The sequence below is a fragment of the Erithacus rubecula genome, assembly GCF_903797595.1.
Source record: "Erithacus rubecula genome assembly, chromosome: 3".
NCBI classification, from domain to species: Eukaryota; Metazoa; Chordata; class Aves; order Passeriformes; family Muscicapidae; genus Erithacus; species Erithacus rubecula.
Genome location: NC_136689.1, coordinates 43,604,224 through 43,627,943, shown reverse-complemented (window position 1 = coordinate 43,627,943; position 23,720 = coordinate 43,604,224). Strand labels below are relative to the sequence as shown.

At 34.2% G+C, this 23,720-nt stretch overlaps 1 protein-coding gene across 12 annotated transcripts in view; it reads right to left on the bottom strand.

Annotated features, from left to right (window-relative positions):
• The window catches only part of ULK4 (unc-51 like kinase 4), a 217,325-nt gene that overhangs the window by 156,859 nt on the left and 36,746 nt on the right, over positions 1 to 23,720 (bottom strand). For 10 of the 12 annotated variants that reach the window (XM_079299920.1, XM_079299912.1, XM_079299922.1 and 7 more), the window contains 4 exons: positions 19,735 to 19,818; positions 11,873 to 12,034; positions 5,113 to 5,295; positions 1,220 to 1,347 (listed from right to left, as the gene is read on the bottom strand). In XM_079299920.1, the coding sequence (XP_079156046.1) occupies positions 1,220 to 1,347; positions 5,113 to 5,295; positions 11,873 to 12,034; positions 19,735 to 19,818 (557 nt within the window). The remainder of the gene's footprint in view (positions 1 to 1,219; positions 1,348 to 5,112; positions 5,296 to 11,872; positions 12,035 to 19,734; positions 19,819 to 23,720) is intronic. The other 2 variants (XM_079299913.1, XM_079299915.1) reach the window with 2 other exon arrangements.

The window sequence follows — 23,720 nt, the reverse complement described above, 5'->3', positions numbered from 1 at the left end:
ATCTTAGGGATATATAAACAAATAGTAACTGTCTGTGCAGGACTTCTATCAGATCTTTTGTCAAACACCCAGGAGTGTCCTATGTGGTATATCAAGCACATCAATAGCAGGAGTTACCAAAAATGTAACCATTCAAAAAGTCACAAATCTTTAGAGGCATTTTAACTAACTAGAACACATAATCTGATAGAAAATTTCTGGAAGTATAAAAAGGACCACATGAAAAAGCCCCTTGGATTCAGTACTTATTCTCTGTGATTCTACAAATACTGAGATATTTACATCTTTGCAAGTGGAAGAATATATATAATGCTAGCACCCCACAAGTTATCCTCTAACAGTGACTTCATGGTGAAACTCATCTGCCCCTTCCTTTAACTCCAATGTATACACCCTAATTCTTCTCAAACATGAATATAATATATGTTATATTTGCTGTAGATACATATTTACAGCTACTCACAAGCCTCATCCTTTTTTACATTCAGTTTCAAACCTGCTCTATTTCAATATTATAAAAAGTATGTTTTCACTTCATTTAACTCCTCTTCTTACAGAACAGCAGAAGATAGAAATCCCAACTAAAATTTCTTTCATCTTACTTCTCTGATCACCTTGAAATATGGTAACAATTTGTATTCTAACACAGTCTAATTTGTTCCTCTCTGATACAAGAATGTTTCTGTCCCAACAGAAGACAAACAATTTCAAACAACAATTCCCTGGTGATTCAGTAATTTCTTGCAAAGTATTCCAAAACATAGACAAATCAAATATTTCATGTAAAAGTCAAAGGAATTTATTGGTCATTATGAAAATCACTCCCACAACACATATAGACAAAACTACTTTACCTTGAAAGTGACTATCCTGAAGAGATTATGGATTATACCAATCCCAAAATGAGGAAGGTATATAACAGAACCTTTTATTTTGCTTTCCCACAACAGCCACAACTCACTGTTGCAGTATATCTTTTGCCCTACCCAAAAATGCAAATGATCACTGGGATCACAAGTTACTTTTAAAGATGTTCTCACAAGACTTGGCTTCCCCATGTGAATAATTGTCACCTGATGATCCCAGAAAAAATATTCTCAACAATTACATACAAAACAATTAACCTCTAAAACACTGGCTCAAAATTACCACACATATTCAAGTATTTCAGGTACACTTTAAAGACTGTATCTTTGATTATCTTTCATTATCACCTTACCTTGTTTGACAACTGAGGAGCAACATCTCCCTGTTATTAATTAAAACTTGTAGCAGGACCAGAAAGGCTTTTGCCCGAATAAAAGTTGAAGGACTTTCAAGTAGACGAATAATCGTAGTCACAAAATCCTTGGTGGAAATAAACACAGATACCTTAAGGTTACCGCACTGTATTATAGGATTGTATACACTTAAAGTTTGCTTCTTTTCATGTCTCTCATAGGAAAAAAAAAATCTACGAAACACTAGCAAAATTAATTCTGTCCAAGACTGACAGGCCCAGTGTAAAGCTGCTTTGAACATCTTCACAATAGGTAGAGTAAAAAGTAAACACTAGTTAATGAACTAAGTCCAAAACAGTACAGAATTAACTACAAAAGATGATAAAACTTATATTTTTTAATGGCTTACCTTAAGCATAAACATAGGACACTTTAATATCTTTATTTTAAAATTAAGTTGAGCTATTTTCCTAATACATATGTATTTAAGTACAAACACACTTAAATTTTTTAGCCATTCATTCCCTTATATGAAGGAATATTAAAAACTACACCTTAGTTGGACACAGTCTTGTATAGATCAAACCCCAAATTATACACCAGATGCTCCAAATAGATGGTAAAATTGTTTCTACCTTGATTGTTCTTATCTAATCTAGTTTTATTTTGAGTTCAGAAAACAAACAACAACTTTTTAAGGAAGAAATAAAATTAGGACTTGAAAAGAAGAAGAAGGATAAACAAAATCTGAATTTAAGAATGAGCCAGAATTTACAAACTGTGTCAACTGGCTCTATGCAAAAATTAGACTGAACACAAATGGCCTCATCAATCGAACCTGCCTTCAAACAGTTGAGCTGGATTCTCAAGGGAGTGACACTATAAGATAGATAAGCAGTGCACACGTGATCTGTGCAAAGTTAAAAATCCTGCTGTGTGATGAATGTTTAACGTACACATTACTGTGCAAATTCTTCATTTGCTGACATTTGCAAATATACATCTTTACTGAGAATGGAAAAAAGAGCAGGAGTGTAAGAGTTGGCCAAGAAACCATCACATCTGACACCATTTTAACCATGTCTTTAAAAGCAGTCATCATTCAGTAACTACAGAAATCCCAGAAAAACAAACTGCTATTAATTATTCTAGGACTGTTTTGCAGTACTTCAACAATTAATTTCATAAATAGAAGAATTTCCCAGTCTTGGGATTTAAAAGATTACTGCTTTAAACACTTCAATAGCTCATAGAGCATGACTTGTAGCTCCTCTAGTATGGACTTGTAGCTCCTCTAGTATGAAATTGTAGCAGTCAAGTTCTTAAATTACAATCTAATAAATGCAAAACTTTTATTTTAATTGAGTGTGGTTTGGTTTTTCAAGGGCTTTTTAATAGTGAAATTACGAAAACAACAACAACAAAACCAAAGTTTTTATGTTCAGAAATCCCATAAAACCTCAGACATAGTCAAAGAGTATGTATAATCAATACTGAATGTGCTAACATAAATGGACTTGATAGATGACACACAAGGACACTATGACAAAGACACATGCCAAAGCACATCTATTTTTAGTTCTCACACTTTGGAAAGCAAGAATATTTCAATGTTACATGTGGGGGTTAAAATGGGTTAAGACAATTAAAATTAGTTACATCAGACTTATCTGGGAATGTTCTAACAATCAGGTTTAAGAAATAAATTTGCTTTTCTGGCTGATTTGAGTTTTTTTGGCTGCAAAACAACATTTTATTTAAAGAAAATCTCAAGCGCATCTTTGCTGACCTATAGGATTTAGTGTATCAGAAAAGCCAAAAATCACTTAAATACTGCCAAATACATTATTTATAATTTCTCTGTTACATTGTTCCTCCCTTCTCTACAAATGTTTGATGTACCCACAGAGACTCTGTAGGATAGGACACTTTTCATTTCAAGTGAACACACTGCAACAAGATTATGACTTTATATTTGACACATTGAGTAATACTGCAAAGCAAGTTTAAAACAAAAGCAATGATGGTTTTGAATTGGCTACACATTAGGAAAACAGCTAGACCACTACTGCACTACACAAGAACAGAAATTACAACTGCAAACATTAGTTGCATCATTATGTATTTTAAAATTTCCCTTCTATGCTTTGCAAATGCCTCCATATTATGTTTAGAGTTACAAAGATTTTGTTTAAGATATTTTTATTTTTTCATTTATTCATACTGATATTGACAAAATTACCATCTGCAGTGGTAGCTACTTGTCCAAAGTCAGGTAAAAGACAAAGAATTGAAAACAGTTACTGAAATGTGAGGACAATGCTTATCATGTATTTACAATGCAGTTGTGGCAATATATTGCTGCAAGTATTTGAATAATTTTACTTATGATTAGTTGAGAAAAAAAGAAACCAAATAAAAAACACCCTGCCCTATTGTCTGACCTCTGAAAGAACCTAACAGCATTCAAAAAGCTGTAACTGATTTTCACTCATCCAAAGGTGAATCTTGACGGCCAGATTAAAGTAACTAGTAGTGGAGTTTTTTTAATCTACTGCTATAATATGTTCAAGATTCTTGATTTTGAGTTCTTTTTCAATGCTTCATTTTAGAAACATCATTTCAACTATTTTAGTTTCACAAACAGGAAACTAAACCGAAAAGTCTCTGTATCAGAGGGGGACAAAGTCCAGTCCCTTTTGGCTACTGTAGTTCTCTGAAGTTTTGCATCAGTGTAGATGATCACAGAACTGCATTTCTGGCTTTTGTTTTATAACTGGTTTTTATTGCTGTTCTTGAAGACTGAAGAAAACAAGAGCAGTCCTAAGTCTTACACGCGAAGGGTGTTCCCAGATAACAAAGCTAATTATCTCTATCTTGAATTTATAACTTTAAGTATCTTTTAACATGTTGTTTGTGCCTATATTAAACAGATGTTCACTTCTTTGTCACTACCTTCTGTGTGACACTGAGGTCCTTCTGCCTCTTAAGCTGAACTAAATAAGAACTTTGCAGAACGCAAAATAATCTGTAGGCCAATACTACTCACGCCTCCCTTCTCTGATTAAGATGGACTTGTTCATCATGAGAATGAAATATTAAAATTGCATGGACTACTAAATTCAATTTTCAGCCCTAAAATAATACAACTCCATGTGATGTGGTAACATCTGGCAGATCAATACAGGAGTATGTTTGTATTTTTAGATTCTACTCAAGAAAAACAGAAATGTAGTTTCAGCTTCCAAAATCCTACAATCTAATTTTCAGATCACAGAACATTCTGAGCGGGAAGAGATCATCAAGTCCAACTCTTAAGTGAATGGCTCTCATGGGGATTGAGCCAACAACCTCGGTGTTATTACCACCAGGCTCTAACCAATTGAGCTAATCTCATTCTATAAAAAACCACTCCCATTCTATGAGACTTAAGTTTGTCTGAGATACAATGCAGGTACAGTTACCAAATGTGGGGACATGCAGTAGAACCAGACCTACTTTATCAGTTTTTACAGTACAGTTTTTTTTAATTACAGCTTTGGGCACTATTCCCAGTTTATCATTAGTTTGATATATGCTATTAAAGGATTGTCTACATTTGTCTGTATTTCAGTTTTCTAATCTGCAAACTTTGATTACAATTGTTTGTAAGAGTCAGAAAGCGAATTCTAACAATTGTCCATAAGAAATTCAGTATCAGTATGGGAGCTCTTTTAGCAATGTAAGTCCTATATAAACAAGAAATTTTTCACAAAAAAAAAAAAATTACGCTATTTAGACATGCAAATGTCACTAACATGCATTTTGAAAACTCAAAACCACTAGCAGTGTCAACTTTTACTTTTCCTTTCATGAAATTCCATGATAGTGAAACAGTAATCTGAACTCAAACCTTCTCTTGAATTAGCCTCTGTAGATGAATCCCACATGACAACATTGCTGAAAACATCGTGAGCATGTACTGCTGAATTTTGCATATTCCATTTGCCAAGGAATTTAGTACAGCTGTTAATCCCACTTTTTCAATGACACTCTGGAAAGTATTAGGTGAGGAACGAGTAATTCTGCATAAGGCCTACAAAAGTGAAAAAAAAAATTAATGAGGCTATTATCTCAAGAAAAATAATGGAAAATAAAAGCATGTGGTGAGTTTTCCTATAGTTTAGGAACATAAGGAATTCATATTGACTCATCCCTAAGAAAAATATTAGGGGGAAAAAAACCCACTTATTTTTAGAGACCTGGAATTCTTCTAAATACATTGTTATACACTCTCTGCAGCTGAAATTCAAATATTTCATACAACCACATCCACATCAAAAAGTCACATTACTCAATTCCTCTAGAGAACAATAATGATGGAGCATCACAACCCATGCTTGAGTCTTTTGTCAAGCATGGAATATAAACAGCATCAGGTAACTCTGTACCAGAAGGAAGTACATGGAGAGAAAATACAGACACAGCACACACCACAGAAATTATAGGCACCCATAAAGGTGGCATCTTCTCTCTCAGTAATGTGATATGTAGTATTTCAGTGTCTGAAGTCTATCCTTAGTGCTAGATACTGCTTCAGAGCTAGGAACTGATTAAGAAACAGTGGTTAGTATAATAGTTGCTAACTATTCTCCAAGTGGTTGATTTTCACGTATCAGTGATTAAAACAATTTTAATAGAAAATGTAGATACTGACCATGCTCAAGTGAAGTGAGCACAAACTTGTTCAGTGTCTACTAACTTAGCTATTTCCTAGCCAACATTACCAAATAATCTTCAGGGCGGCTTCATCTCTAAATCAGTTTCCTTTTGATACCTGTGAAAATGCAACTTCCAAGATACTACAACTGCATTTGTTCTCTCCAGATAAAGAAAATAATACCCTTGAAATCTTAAAAATACTTTAAAAATTTATTTTTCTTTGGCTTGATCATACTGTTAGTATAGAAGAACAGCTTATGTCAAATATTGGTTTCACATGAAAATCTGAATTGGTTTTCAGGAAAAACTTTGAAGATTACTCCCTTTTGTGAAATGTAGGTAATATTTATGATTTCTTTGTTCTCTTCAGACCAGTTATATTTAGAAATTGCTGTTTATTTGGTGTGCACTCAAGGTCTCATTTAAGAGAAACCATAGTCAATTACACGGTATTCAGAGATCTAGAGAAAAGCTTTCCATGTAAGAACCCCAGAAACTGTCCAGTTCACTGATGCCCATAGAAACACTACTCAAAACAAACTAGAAAAGAAGAAAAAAGAAGAAAAAAGGCATAAAAGACAGTAAATCACAAACTTGACAGACATTTTATTGAGGCTGTTCATCTACTTTGCTCCTGTTCTTCCTTGTCCTTTCTGGTCCAGGAACCATATCGATTGCAGCCTTTTAGCTTTCTTCTTTTATTATTTTTTACTCTCTTTTAAAACAGACACTCAATCTCAGCTCCTTAGTACAGCATGCTCTATTTCCCCCAGGATACAATCCAGCTCTTCACCTCAATTCAGTGTTTTCAAAGTGACTTGCAGGAGATACGTGTATTCATTAAAAACATCCTTGAGGGCCATAGTACCAATGATCTGCTGGGACCTAGGGACAGGCTGTGCCAAAGCAACATGGAGCTAACTTGGTGTGCTAACATGGTGTGTGCAGATTTTCCACTGTCTTAGATTCCTGCTACAGACCTTGCCACACTAAGGTGACCATAGTCACAGGCATAACTTCTAGGCAAATCACATAGGAAAGACATCATAGGGTGTCTCATAGGCTGTCTTCTAGGATAACACTGCAGTTTTGGTGGTAGCAGAAAAGCTCCAGCCCACCAATAGCCAAGGGAAGAAGATTTAAATTCCCATTAGTTTATACATCGCAGAATGCTCTGCTGTATTAATAAACCTAACACTTCAGCAGAAAAGGAGAAGATAGAATTTAAATGTGGAATAGAGCACAAAGCAGTCTAAATCATTTCAGTAGATCCAATACTGGGAGAGAACAGATGGAGAGATGTCAAAACGTGGTGGAGCAGGAACTAGAAACAAACAATGAAAGATGTAAGAGTAAAGCTCACACCATCATCTCCAGGCATAGACATAAACATGAAAACTATGAAAAGTCATGGAACATGAAATGTTCTTAGCAAGAGTAAGGCTTCAGCAGAACTTCTGGAATTGGCTCCTCCACCCCTGCTCTCTGCACAGCCTTAACCAGCATCTTTTCTCTCAGCAGCTCCAACCTCAGCCTCATTCCTATTGGTCACTTCCAACCTGAGATCTCAAGGATTCTATGATCATCTCTGCCCTATCCTTCTAGTCTTACAGGCTACATGTGACTGGGTAACATTCACCCTTTCAGGATATCTTCCATCAAGTTTGAGAATGAATGCACTAAAGTATCTGCAATACACAATAATTTCTGAAAAAAACTATTCAATACCAATTATTTAAGAAAATAACAAAAGAAACAAAATTCCCAAAAAGACTGTATTGAGCTTTCCCAAATTAGTTTCCATTTAAGTGGCTTATGTTTTGTTACTTCTCTTCCAGCAGAGAAAGTTCTCTTAGAAACAAAATGTTAAGTTTTTTGGGTTTTTTTAAATTAAAAACCTTCCAGTATATTGGAAAGAAAATATTCTTCCTGCTGCTGCAATTGTCAGAATATCGCTTTGACATCTTACAGATTTTTTTTTTTTCTGAGTCTAGCAAAACGATAAAAAGACACAGCTTTCCTAGAGGCAAAATCTGTGATATTTACCTGAGGCATATTTGACTCCAAAGTGAGAAAAAAGTACTGAGACAGTCCCAGTTTGCCACCTCTGACAGGCAGGACAAGGTAAAGTGTCATTTCTTGACTCCAGAGACTAAAGACAAAGAAACTTCTTGATATATTTTTATTATTTATTGAAATAATTGTAAGTAAAATTCCATAATTCCTTACTGCTGATACACTTTGCAGACAGAATGCTAATTCTAAGCAAAGATATGACAGATGTATTTCTTAACAGAAATGTATTTTTATATTCTAATATAGATGTCACTTAAGAATAAATTCTTTAGGACACATTCAAACAGGGCAGGAATGACTGAATAATAAAAGAAAACAGGAACACTGATGATGTCAATTTTTGTGGTCATTCAGGATAAAAATTCCTACATATCCGTAGCAACAATTTAATGAATATAGAAATTATACAGTACACTATAGCTGGAGAACACATTAGCATTTTATTTTTTTAATTAGCATACCACTAAAATCTCCATAAACTTTAAAGTCTCTGGGAAAGATCTTTATGCACTAGATTTCAATATCAACTGATTATTATCAGATGAAGTCAAGATTATATATCTAAATGCCATAGTAGTTTTAATACATAACCATGATTAATATCAGGCATTGAGTAGTAAGTTTATCTACTTCTTACTTTAGTGTTTCACTACAAAGCAGCAAAAGGATTAAAGCACCACCTTAGTGCATCCTATTTTAGAAGTTTCCTAGTTCAATTCACTTCATATAAAAGTACTAAACTGCAGTCTTCTGATAAAGGAAACAATCCCCAAAACAGTAGAGGGGAAAATCCAGGAACCCATTCAGATCCAAGAACACTTGTGCAAAATGATCAGACTGAAAAAAGGAGATGGATAGCAATAATTTCCATGCAGACCAGAAAACTAGAAGAACGCAGTTTCACCAAGGATATAGAGCAGTCTTCCTTTTGCAACCCTTCTCACAGCTGCTTTCATTCAAAGCTCTCCAATATGTGAATTAGGAACAAGCCCTACCTCCAGCATGACCGAAAATTCAGTAAGTATTGAAAATTCAGTAAGTACAAGTACTACCTCCAGCAAGACTATTGCCTTCACAGGAAACAAACATTAGTTGGGAACAGTTATGGTTTTGTTTCTATTGTCCATATGTACATTTATACCACAGATATGCACAAAATGTTGAAGAATACACACTCAAATTGGCTGTCTTTTTAAAATTCTGGCCTTAACACCCAAGCACACATTGCTAAGCAACTTCGAGAGAGAAAAGGTAACAGAATGGAAAAAAAAAATAAAAAATCTTTCTTACCTTACCTTTCTTACCAATTGTCAATTGTCAATGAAAGGATGTCCCAAAGATCAGCTGAGCTTCTCTAGGAAATTCTGATAATTGCGGCTATCATGACCTCCTAAAACACACTGCTTCATCCTAACAGATGTCATCTGTAAGAAGGCTTCTAGAGTAGCTTCTGAAGACTTAATAAGTTTCATAATACAAAGATTTCAAACATAAGGAAAAGAATCAGGAAGTAAGAGCTTGGCAAAACCAATGCCATTCCAAGTCCCAGTGCCAACTCGTGAGTGACAGATGATTCAGCTTTGAAGTGGAGTATAAATATTGCAGTAAAACTCACTGCACTTAAAAGGCCAGGCTGAACAAGAAGCCCATAAAAGATCAGGCTGCTGTATCACACCTACAGAAACAAGAGGTGAAGGAACTGAGGAACCCACAATCTGTGATACCTTCAGTCCACTCACTCAAAAGAGAGCACACAAGAACCAGCACTGTCCAACCATGCTGAGCAATTAATAAAGCCTCACTGGCTAGTACATAGTGGTAGCTATCAATGGACACAAGACATCAATAGTGCTTAGAAGAGGCTAGATATCTATAACATAAATACTATGACAAAGAAATGGCTTCTTAGTGGTTCACCTGAACCTTACTGCCTTTGGAAGATCCAGTGACCTGGGTTCTCAAAAGAAGCAGAGGATACAGAAGAACAAACAACAACCACTCTTCTCATTGTCTCTCGACATTCATCCAAAGGCAAAGTGAGTAAATCATATGGCATTGATGACAGTAACCTCTGAGCCTTATGCTGCAGAAAGCCGTAGTGCATCTCCACTAATCACAAGTTTATTCTTTTAAGTCAGATGTGTAGCTTCTGCATATTATTGAGCAGAAAAAAAGCTCTGCCCCACCTCAAGCATACTATATTGTCCAAGAAGAAATGGAGTTTTCAGGACAGGAAAAGAAAAAGAAAAGCAAAAGCCTGCTGATAATTCCTCTGGTGATCTTAGCTCGGTGTCTGAATGCAATTGAGACAGTTTCTCCACGATATGTAGTTTGCTGTGGTACACAAGGCAGGCATAACTGGCCAGCTGGTCCCTACAAATGCAGCAGGCCCTGGAAGTCTGCTGTAGGAATCAAGAGAATGGTAAGTGATGAAGCAAAGTTCTCCAAGCAGATAGCAGAGAAACAAGAAGAAACTTTCAGCATGAGTTGAAAGAGATAAAAAAACCCACAAAATGCCATAACCTAGTAGCAAATAAATAACAGCTGCTCAGTCTAATGATTGACAAGAACAGAAAGCACATGATACAAAACAACCCTTACAGCAAAAGTAGTGATAGAAGAGATGATTGAGCAGGCTACCTTAAAAAGTCAGTAAGTAAAGGAAATCGTGACTCTTATCTCCTGTCTTCTGCCATATATGCAGTTGTGATCTAAGCATAAGACCCCTTCTAACAAAGCAGCCTAGTAGCCAGACTAACACATACACTTTGCATATTTAGAGACAGACTACTCTCTACCCATGAAAGTTCAAAGACTGTTTTTGCCAAGAATTTCAGATGCTACCAGAGCAAAGTTTTTTTGTAACACGTATTTTAATAAATATGTTTCCTGTTCTAAAATGTCAAGACATTTTCCCAGTATTTGAGCGGTTTATATTGCAGGCAAGATTCTGCCACAAATACAACACAGTAAGGTAAAAAAATCAATAAACATATATGGTTTTAAAAATGATAAATTTATTAAAACCATTTACCTCTTCAGCCACACAGCAAATAAATTTTTATTTCTCTTTCTTTCATTATCTTTATGCTAGATGTGTCTATATGCATACTGCTGCAGCAGTGACACTACCATTTTTCATTTGGGAAGCAAGAGCTCCATCCAACCTGGCCATGAACACTGCCAGGGAATGGGGCAGCCACAACTTTTCCGAGGAACCTGTGCCAGTGTCTCATCACCCTCACAATAAAGATTTTTTTCCCCAATATCTAATCTAAATCTATTTTCTTTTAGTTTGAATCCATCCCCCATGTCCTGTTATTACACACTCTTGTAAAAAGTCCAAGAGCAATAGTGAAACTCACAGTCCTGCTAATTATTTTCTACCTCATAAATCCTTTTGTTCCAAACCTGCTGCTCTCATGTCTTGTTATCATTCTATAATGCCTTAAAAATTCAGGGCAAAGACTAGACAATTTTATACAAAGAAACGTAATTAATTCAACCAGGTCTTCTAAACAAGTCATTGATAAAGAGAATAAACAGTTCTTACTTGAAACACCATACAAAAGGAGAAATTTCAATTTTGCAAGAATTTAATAGTTTCTTTGAAAGGTTAAACTTTTTAAACGTAACTCAATAAGAAAATATATGTTCTGGAAAATGATGACTCATAAGAACTATTCATAAGCACTGAACTGTAATAAATGCATTTTTCAATTTCAGAAATCTTTCAAATATATTTTAATGTCGTCTGAAACACAAAAAACCACAAGCATACAGCAAACACGCTCAAACATATTTCAGTTCCAATTCAGAAGGTCTTTCAGACCAAATACCAAAGCATTACACCACCACAAAAGGAAATTCCTTACCGAAATAGGAGTTATCTTCAAAGAATCTCCTGTAGAATGTGTGAAAAGGTACCACAAGACAGGTCCAATTTCTCCTGTAATAAATCCTTGTGCATGGCATGAGCGAGTTGTACAAACATTTTCAATTATTTTTGCTGCTAAATGGTTCACTACCCGCTCTTCCTATAGGAAGAAGAAGGAAAACACATTTGCAAATGTTTCTGATTTCTTTGTAATTTACTATGTCCACATTTTATTCAATGTGCATTATCCTGACTTGGTTTCTCAATTCTTTTTGATACTGGCAAAAGTAAGTTTTCAAGAAACCTCACCTGATGACAAAGTTATGTTCACAGATCCTACTTCCCCCCACTTGCTCTTCTACTTACAAACACAATTTAATACAAGTATAATTTAATAAAAAACCTTTCCTCTCCAAATAAACACCCCAAATTAAATGCAGTCACTACAAATGAAAAGCTTTTGTTTATTAGAGGTGTTTTATGATCAGTGATTTATAAATGAATGAATTTGTGTTAACACTCATTACTAGAACAAGCTCTGAACAGCACAATTAAGAGATATTAATTTACATTAGGAAAAAAATACATTAAACGCTCTTTATTCAGAAGAGTCAACAAATCCCTGAATAAAGACAAAGACTTCTTGCAAATTAAGTTGTTCCACAACTCCCTTTTTTTCTCCTGAAGCAGACAATCCTGACCAATGCTTAAGATAAATTATTAGGTCTCATTTACTAAAAGCAGTCTGAAATTTCCACATGAGATTCTGAATCCTTCATATTTTTAGTACTAATCAAATAATTTTCTCTTAAAATCAAAGTCTTTAACAGAACTGCAAGACACATTGCTGGTGTTATTTTGGCTCTGCATTGTCTCACCTCATCTCAGTTCTGAACTACAAAAAAGTGAAGTCCTTCAACAATGTCTTAAATAGCATCTTGAATTCAGCAAGATTAAATTTTAATATTATTTTTATAATTCTATTTTTCCTTATAGTCTGGCTTCACAAATAATTCATCATAATGTCTAACTGATTTCTTTCTTAAACTGATCTTTATTTTAGCCTACTAAGCTTTGGATTTCTAACAGTTATCTTTACAATCAGAGCCACCAATAACTGTGAGCAATGACAGTGAAACCTTTCAGAAAGTAGTACAAAAAGCCTTGCAGAAGGGGAGAACTTATACTTCATTAAAATATAATCAACATTCACTTTTCCTTCTACTGACTTAGTAAAGCTAAAATACAGATTTTTAGATGTAGAAATATTTGGAAACTCTAGTATAATGCTGCCAAAAAAAAAAAGAAAAAGAAAGGCTGTATTCATCATTTTCATGATAATCCTTCCTATTCTTCCAAAGAACTGCAGCTCTACTCAAAATATTTAACAGAAATACCAAAGTCAATTTCCATCTAAAGTGGTTACACTCACGTAAAAACTCCACTGAATTCTGTGGTCTTCCTTTTTATTTGCAGCAATAAAACAAAAGAAAATTTAGGCTTCTCTCTTTTTACAATTTTGATTACTTCAAAATATTGCATTACACAGATTTTTTATATATATATATATATACAGATAAACACAGATACTCATACATGTTTACTAAAATTAAAATTCTGAAAATGTTTTATAAATAACGTTCAGTTTTAATCTTTTTTTTCTGTGAGTTATACTTCTGCATTCAGTTTTTTCAGGGGGGTACAGTTAGGGTAAAAATGCATGTATTTATCAAATTGACTAATATGATGCATATAACAATCTAATCCATAATTGAAATGCAATTGTCAAGTTAAGTCTTTCTTACATATGAAGTGATTATTAAGACTGTCAATTGGAACTCCACTCCTAATTTAAGTAGGCATAAACATTTAATAAATTAACTATAATCCCATTAATTAATCATAATCAAAGCAATATATAGTGGATAATAGCTATTATTACTGTTAAGAAATTTCCAGATGCAATTACAGCTTTTCTTTATCAAATTTGGTCCTGATGATGTGCTTTATTTCCTTTCAAAAACTGATGGGATGAGTTATGCCCTATTCCAGATTGTCCTGCTACTTTTGACTAGAAAATTATAATGTATCACCACTGTGCTCTAAAAGCTCAATGATGCTGCCAAAGTAATTCTATTTGCTGCCACCTGGGACCTTCCATTTCAGCTCCTCTGGTATCTGTTCCTGAGCACTATCTAAGCAATGAGACTTGTACCATCTTCTGCTTAATTAGCTGTCTGCAAGGCAAGACTGACTTTAATATTTGGCCTCTTAACTAAAGGACTCATCCAGTGATGTTACATAAGCTATTTCAGTGAACAGAAATGGATCTTCAAGATATGAGTAAAGCAATTCACTATATTAGTAACCCTCTGTCTACATCATGAACTGCATGAAATCTAAAACGATGAATAGAACTGTATAAAAAAAGAACATACTTTATTTTCAATAGGTTTAGATTTCAATTAGTTTTATAAAACACACTTAAAGCTCTTAATTTTCAGTCATGTTGAACACTTGAAGATACACGTTTCTAGGGAAGTCAGGGATGCTTAATGAAAAACAGCCTTGAGTGAAAATGCAAATACCTGGAGAATAAAAAGTTGCAAACTACTGAAAGAAAACTCTTTTAAATCAAGTCTTTCCATTTTAATTGGGGGGGATGGGGGGAGCAGGGGAGGTAAATCAACATTATGAAAACATCTACTTCCATTTTTTTTTTAAATAACTGAAACTACTGGATATTTTTACTGACTGTTATAAATTTAACAGTGCAGCAAAAATTTTGGAAGCACAAAAGTTACAGCCACTATGATAACTAACATACTACTAAAAAATAGCATAACTTCCTTTTATTAAAAGTTAGGATAAAATATTTTATGATCCTTTTAAAGAATCTTTAGTGATGAAATTAAGTTGAGAGGAGCTGTTGACCTATCGAAGGCAGAGAGGACCTGCAGAGAGACGTCAACAAATTAAGAAGTCTGGGCAATCACCAATGATATGAAGTTTAAGACGGGCAAGTACCAGATTCTGCAGTTGAGTTGGGACAACCCTGGATGTATGGACAGACTGGGGAATGAGGCTGGAGAGCAGCCCTGTGGAAAAAAGACTTGAGGGTCCTGGTTGATGACAAGTTTAATATGAGTCAGCAGAGCCCTGGCAACCAGGAGGGCTAAACATGTCCTGGGTGACATCAGGGACAGCATCTCCAGGCAAGGGAGGGGATTATCCTGCTCTGCTCTGGGGTGGCCTCACCTCAAGTGCTGGGCCCAGGTTTGGGTACCACAATATGAAAAATACATTAAGCTGTCAGAGACCATCCAAAGGAGGACAAGGAAGATGTGAAGGGCTATGAAGGGGAGCTGTATGAGCAGCAGCTGAGGTCACTTGGGTTTGTTCAGCCTGGAGGAGACTGAGGGGAGATCTCACTGCTGAAGTTACAACTTCCTCCTGAGGGCAAGTGGAGGGTCAGGCACTGATCTCTCCTCTCTGATGATCAGTAATAGGAACAGCATGATGCTGTGCCAGGGAAGGTTGAAGTTGGATATCAGGAAAAGGTTTTTCACTCAGAGAGTGGTCTGGCACTGAGCCTAGGAGAGTTCAAGAGGAGATTGGACAACACCTTGGGCACAGGGTGTGACTCTTGGTATGCCCTGTGCAGAACAGGAGAAGGTCTCTATGGGTCCCTTCCAACTTGGACATTCTATGATCTTATATTATACTAAATATAGATATACACATTTGAGTAACAGCATAATACTGATAAAAAAACATTGAAAGCTAAAGGATTTAGGAAGCAACACTGAATTCCACATAATTCTTCTAATCAACTTCCAAATACACTTCTTCCTTTAATCTAAGAAGACAGAATAAAAACCTACAAATTAAGTAAAGCTGTAGCCTCCAAAGCATTCATGATTCTAAGAATTAAATCTTAGCTTGGCAACAATTTGCAACATCAAGCGTTCAGAGAGAAGAGAAAATTGTAGAAAAAACCTTTAAAATACCGTCATATTTTTTAATTTCTGGCAGTAAACTGGAGAATTGATATGTAAAGAAGAAATTAAAGTGATAATGTATATGATTCAGAGAATTATACAGGCAGTTCTGCCAATATAAGAACTGATATCTAAAGAAGAAATAAAAATGAGAATATATATGATTCAAACTGATCCTGTTGTACTACTGTATTATACCTTCACAGAAAACAGCTGTGATTTTTATTCTCTCCTCAAAATTCTCCTTTCTCCTAAAAATTCACTATTAAGGAACAGTTCTGGCTAAGAATACACATTACGAAACAAACTTTTATTACATATTGGCAATTATTTTTTAAAGATTTATTTTATTATTAAAATTTCTCATTTGTTCCGAACCAAAGCCCCCAGACTTACATCTTGTTCCCTCCTAAAGGAGGAAGTCCACATGGAAGAGGGAAATGTGCACTATATAGCTTTCTGGCAAGATCTCATTTATTAAAAATCTTGTTTACACTGTACCTTGCACATCCAAGAGACAGAAAATTATCCTTCATAAACTCATTCACTATTTCTGACTCAAATATATTCCCCATTTGCCACTCCATAAAAGGAGAGGGTTATGTATCTTTTAAAAGCCAGATACAGCTAATATGCATATATTCATTTATCCATGCAAGTGTATTGCTGGCATATATTTTTTTGAGATTCTATGAAGTTATAACTACAATTGCATGTAATTGTGTACTTTAAATTTACATGCCATTTGTGAGATAAATGGACAGATACCAACTTTCTGAACAATCTTTCAATGGTTCCATTCTCAGGAAGACTAAAAAGGAGGCTTGCACAAAGTTTCTGACTTCACTGTATAGTTTCAGTGAGAGACCTCATCCAAGCAACATAATCCAGACCAAATCAGAGAAGAAAAATTATTAAACACATCAAAAGGTGATTTGGATACAGGAAAAAATATCAGTTCTAAGACTAGGGAGGATCTAAAGGGAGGGACAAACTTAAGGGATAAATTAGAGCAGCAAAAAGGTGAAAGAATTGACTGAATAGAAGCAAATGTAAAATAGGAACTAAAGTGAAGATTTCACTTAGTTAAGAGTGGGTTGAACCTTAAATATAATGAAGAGAAAAAAATATATGCAGAGTCAATGACAAGATTCAAATCAGAGACAGGATGATCCACTGATTCCCAAAGGGGAACTTCAGCAAAGCAGTTTTGAATAAATAAAGCAAAATACATTAAAAAAATGCTTGTTACATTAGCATTAGGTACTCAATATTAAATAAGAACATCCTTTCTGAAACAGAAAGTACCTTGCATGACTGGATAACATAAGAACTCTAACAGCTATACACTTTAACAGTAGAAATCAGGACCTTCCTTTGCACACAAACATTTAGAAGTTGAACTTAAATACAGATGCCTGAAACAGGCATTTTGTTTCACTGTTGGAAACACTTGTTGGAAAAAATTAACAAATAAATATCAGAAAATGTTTACTGCATGTATTTTGACAGACTGCAATACTATACCAAGACTAAACGTGTCAAATCAAGCCTATCATTAACTTATTTATGAGTGTACCAATTCCCTTACTTTGACAGATAATTAAACTCAACTGTTCTTAGCCTGAGTTGAAAATCAACTTCTATCTCAAGTTAACAACACTGAAATGCAGGAAATCTGAACTTGTGTTCCCCTACAGATAAAAGACTTTCCCAATTTTCTGCTTCTATCACCCTAAATGCCTTCCACTGACTCATACACGTTTTTGTGACTGTTAGATTTTCAGGCACAGAAGGTATGTGGAAATGACACTACCTGCATTTTCTGAACATTTTGTTCCTTTACAGGCAAATAAGAGAGACACACATATTTCAAACTTCTTCCTCTTCTACTGTTTCAGAGGGCAATTCTGCTTTGATAATGACAAATCTTATAAAACCTCAGAAATCCAAGAACACTTCAGAGTAGTTCATAGTAAAACTCAAGAACAGTGAACTTAGTTTAAAAAACTCAAAATTATAAAAACCTTAGTACTGAATGATATGAATTGGTTTTATTTTCTTGAATTTTTACTAAATAAATCAAATAAAGCTTCCTAAATGGCAATAAAAAAATAGAAGTTAATATTTATAATGCATATACAATGTACTGCAATACTTCAGACCTTATCATAAAAGTTAAAGCTTGCCATTTTCATAAATACTGAGACAATAAGCCCATAATCACTTCAGAAAACAGCCTGAAGTAAAATTTATTTAACTCACAACTGAGCTTAGAACAATTGCAATTAATTATGTTTTTGTGGTTTTTTAATTATTAATAATATAAGAATGTAAAGCTTACCTCCTTGTAATAAAGGAAAGCTGGTGACAAATGTTTTCAAAGCTGCACAGTCACAGGACAAGAGGCAATGGCCAGAAGTGAAAACTCCAATCATAAACAAGTAAAAACTTTTTCCTATTAAGGAGGTGCACGGACCATTCAAGAAGATGGTGGGACCATAATTATTAGAGACATTCAAGACTGAAATAGACATGTCCCTAAGCAACCTGATCTATTTAGACCTACTGTGAACAGCAGGTTGGATTAGATGCCCTCCAGAGGTCCATTCCATCCTAAAGTCCTGTGTAGGTTTACAGCGTCAAACATGTTTTAAAAATATATCTGTCTACATAACAAATGAGCATCCTCACAAACAGAAAGTGTAGAAGTGCACAGATGTACTTGGTTAGCCTAGACACAATTTTTAATTTATGCTCCATTAAATTTAATTTGAACTACTGCATGGCAAATGCACTTCTATTTTGTGTCATTTTTTCAAGAAAAAATATATCAAGATAAATTATTAAGAAAAATTTGACATGCTTCAGGACTAAGAAGTGACTTTATTTTATAAGAATAAATTAGTGTCTTATGGATGTCTTGATTTAGTTTCTGCACACTGTATATTCAGAAACAGCAAATCTTCCATTACTAAATTTATAATTAAGTAGCATCTCACTACTGTGCCTTAGAGTGACATCTTATTCTTAATTATGAGCTGGAAATTGTCTACAATACAAACTCAGTTCTGTGTTCTTGGTCACGTGAAGGTTTGAAGATATTAAAATGCATCTAGGCTCTTGCTTTATTAATCACAATCTGTAGGCAATAAAGATCTCAAAAAGGAAGGAGAAAAGGTATTTCCTCTTGCTTTCCACCTTCTAGCAACCTCTGACATGTTTTCTGCCTTGAGCTTTGCCTTGGGCAAAAATAAAGTGTCTCATAAAAACAATGAATGTAAACCCTCACTCAATTCTTTTTCATTTTACAAATGGACTATATGCATATTTTTCTTCCCTTCTTCTAGCACAGCTAAGGCATCACCAAAACCAATGAAGACCACAGTATAGCACATGTACAAGAATAAACCTAATTACTTTTTTGCCTCAAAAGAATACTGACAAGCCAGTAGGATAACAATGCACTTTTAAAAAACTGTGTATCATCCACTTCAAGAAACTAACCTAAATCTTGCTCAAAGATTTACAAAGACATATGAAATTCAAATTGCAACACAAACTGTCAGAATATTTCTCAAAAGATGCCACCATCATTAATAAACTACACATTTATTAACAATAATTTTTATTTACTATCCCATTTCCCCCAACACAAGCAGCAATTGATAAACGGTGAATATACAGAGAACAACCCTGCATTAATCTCCTGCTTAGGTCATGATCTTATGATTATTTGAATTCAAGAGCAATGCTTGGCTGACAAGGTACTGCAACGCTGCAGGCTACAATCCTCACACAATGCCTAAAGGGTTATTACTGTGGAGAAATTCTACTGAGGACCATGAAAGAGCCTTACCCCTTCCCGAAGACACCTCATTAGCACAGTGTAAGCAGCTGAGGGAACAGCCCAGCATTCCCTGGGGTGCTCCCCTTTTTCCTCCTGAAATGAAGCCAACGGCACAACTGATTAAATCAAAAAATCACAACAATCTCAGTCACATAAAAAATGAGTAGCATGTTCTTAATAAGGTTCATATTATATACATTTTAAATTAAGACATGCAATTAAATATACTAAATTTTAGGACATTATTACTAATTAATGTTATTTCATGTGCAGCACTGAGATTGATATTTTATTAGCTTATTTAAGTAGTCTCCAAAATCCATAACAAAATTTGTCCTAATATTTCTACATCTCATCAATTCATCCTAATTCACACAGACACAAAAAAGTGTCTGGTCTTTCATTCCTCTCAACCATTTTGAGTACTTCAGAGAGAGACAATTGATCATTAAGAGTAGAAATGCTTCTCTTTAAATGTGATTTAATTATACCAAACAAGCAAAATTAATTTTTTTTAGTAGGTAAAAAGGAAAAAAAGTAAACTTTCTTTTGAATAAAATATAAGAAAAATTACTGTATGGTATAGCCTTCAATACATACGAACACTGTTTCAAGATCTTAATGTATATTTCCTTGAAATCACCCTATTAGAGAGACTAATTCACCACTAGTTGAATGAGAGCTTAATTTTTCCATTACAAGTAAATTTCACTTCCCCCTGTCCCAGTAATAGCCTATTGTAAAATTTTAAGTTTAAAAGGGGAAACTTGGATATCACTGAGATTTAACTGCAGCAACTTCCATATCCAGACTGGTAACACAGAGATATTAGCAAGTAGAAAAAATATAGGGAAAGAAAGCAAGAAATAATAGGCATTAGATAGTGTGAAGATGACAGGCCATGAAATCATGAAAAACTTGTTTAGTAAATAGACAGAAGATGACAAACAGTAATTTCTTCAGCAATTGAACTCCACTAATTATATTCTCAGATTATTTTTAGCATTCTAATGAACTGGCTTTAATAGAAAGGACAGGATAGGCAAAGTGGGGGTTAATGATGTAGAAACAAATTATACTTTCTAAATTTGCTGATTTCTGCGTGGTTTACAGCAATTCAACATATATGATATGATCATTTCAGACATTTAATTAAAGCATGGCATATTAGCATGGAAGACTATTACTGAATTGTATCGTAAAATTAATTTTCCTTCTTTATTGACAACAAAACTTTATCTGCCACATATATCCATAGAGAAAATGAGTCTGTTAAATATTGCATTTGTAAATTTTTTTTACTGCTAACTTTTATTAGGATGTATAGGACGATATAAATGATAATAACAAGAGTGGCTTGACACACATCAGATCCACTTAATTTCACCTCCTCCATCTTATCCGAATAAGAACATGCTAACAAGTAATCACCATTTACTTTCCAAGACATTGTGTGTAGTCTAAAAAAACCACAGCCCAAGTTTCAAGAAAGTAAAGGTAGGTTACTGCCAAAGAGGCAAAAGTGGAATCCTTTCTACTTAGAAGAGGCAGAACAAGACTAGGAGTCAAAACAGAGTTAAAATGACAATCTTTGGTGGAACTGGCATGAGTCTGTTTCTCATTGTAGTCACCTAAGTGAACCAGAAATTCTTTCAAGTTCTTTTGTAATCATACATATTAAATGTGATATAAAATAAAAACCCATAAAAAATTGTGCAATCCTAAAACATTAATAGTTTTTCCATTCTTCAAACTGACTAAAGACTTCCTGCAAGGTTTAATCTCTATTTAGAAATTTTAAAACCCAAAAGGGGTATGCAACTTAGTATCATTCTTCATTACCTAAACATAACATACAGCACTTGACACTTAACAAATTTAAAATGTATCACCAAACACTGGGAAATCTTCTTACTTTTTGCTTACAACCCATGTTGATTTTGATTAAACTTTAGGTTCTGCACCCTAATAACATAAACAACACAAAATGAATAAAAATATTACATAGAACTTGAAAGTTTTCCCCCAAGGCAATCCACTCAAGTATGAGAACATACTCCCTGGAGTCTGTTCATGCGACTTGTGAATTGCTCTTGCCTTCTGTTCAGAATAAAAATGCAGAGATGGAGTGTAAGATCTTACTTATGAGAACTCATAAGCAAGTACACACTATGAAAGTTTAGGATTGGACAGGACCATTACGATTATCTGGACATTTCCCCGTATTTTCTAAGCCAGAGATGTGCAAACTGTGAAATTTTATTTTACATATTTTACATTTTTATTTTTTCATTAATCATCCTGCACCTAAACAACTGAATTTCATTTTAAGTATTTGATAATTCATGATTTAATAAATGTTCATATAAAAAAATTAATCTTTACCATTATTTATTATTAAAATTGTGGCTGGACCTAGAAACACTTCACAAAACCCCAATAAATAAATGAATAAATAAAATCAGCCACGACCTCAAAAACTTACAGTTTAAATGAAAATATTTAGCAATTGGATAAAACAGTCAAGCAGGAAAAAAAAAAAAAGCACAAAATAGAAGGAAACAACAAAAACAAGTGTATAGTTCTTAATGAATTAGGTGCAGTTATGATTTGTTTTCTTTATTAGTCAAGCCATAAGGCTTTGCTGTTTAAAGATAAAAGCTGGCATTAAACTTTCTGGTTTCATTTATCATATTACCCTTGACTTGCTATATGATTTTGGCAAGGTCATTCAGCACTCCTGTTCAGCAGTTTAATGAGCAACACAATGCCTACAATACTACAGTATTCTGAAGTTAAATGCATATAGAACGGAAAATAAAACAGAGCTTTTCTTCAAAAAATGGAATGGTTAGTATTTCCAAGCACAAAAGTCACATTGGTATTTTTTAAATTTTACCAAGACACAGTGTCTTGAGCTCATATGTGTTCAAATATTTATTTCTACACTCTAACAATTTCTTAGGTGTAACTAATGCAGCCCATTAATATTTGTGTGTGTACATGTGTGTATTTGTATAACCATCCTTGAAATATGACAGAGTTGTGATTTATGTGCAAGCTGTAATGCTTCAAACATGAAATTCATACACAGACTGAAAAATTTGTCAGTTCACATTTTCAGAAGGAAAAAAACTGTGCCAATCATTTTGGTGTTATACAACCAGTGTCAACAGAATTGTTTCAGCTATCAGAGTTTAATTTCAAAATAAAATGAAGCCATGTAAAATATTCCTGCCAAATATAATTTTCAAGTTGGTGTTTTATTTGTTCGTAACAAGTTTATTTGTTTGAAGATAGCAGGTGCAAATCTTCTCTCCTGAGGAAACCGAGCAAGTATTAAAACATTTCAACTGTGAGTGTGGATGCATTTTACAGAACATAACTTCTCATTATAAGTTCTGTAAGCATGTATTTGACAAACACTTTGGCAATTGTCCAACAAAACTAGACAATGCTTGTTATTCTACAAAAACAAGGCAACCACTACACCACATGAAACATGCAAAGGAGCTAGAAGATAAAGAAATAAAACCTAGAAATTCAGCACAAAGCCATAACTAAAGCCAAAGTAACAATTCATTTGCCACTTTTGCTCCATTACCAAGTGACGTGTTAAACTAATGTGTCAGCATTCAGAGCTATTAGATGATGCAGATAATACAAAGGCTTCAGAGAAGCCAAGGTTAGACTTTTCCTGCTTGAAGATGCCTTCATTTCTGTTAAGTAAAAGAGCGTTTTATTCTTAGAATAAGGAAAAAGAAGTGATGGTTTGAAGGAGATGTCAACTTCAATTCTTAATATTGACAGTATTTCTTTTCTACAAATAACTGATTACTTCTTATTACTTCTAATGTAAATCTATTATTTCTAGACTGAAGGCTTAAATCAGTTTTAATTAAGACTAAACACATCCATTTGTAATTAGTCAGGATAATTTCATTTCCTTTTCCACCGTGATGTGAATCCAACCATGCTACAATAAGATTTAATAC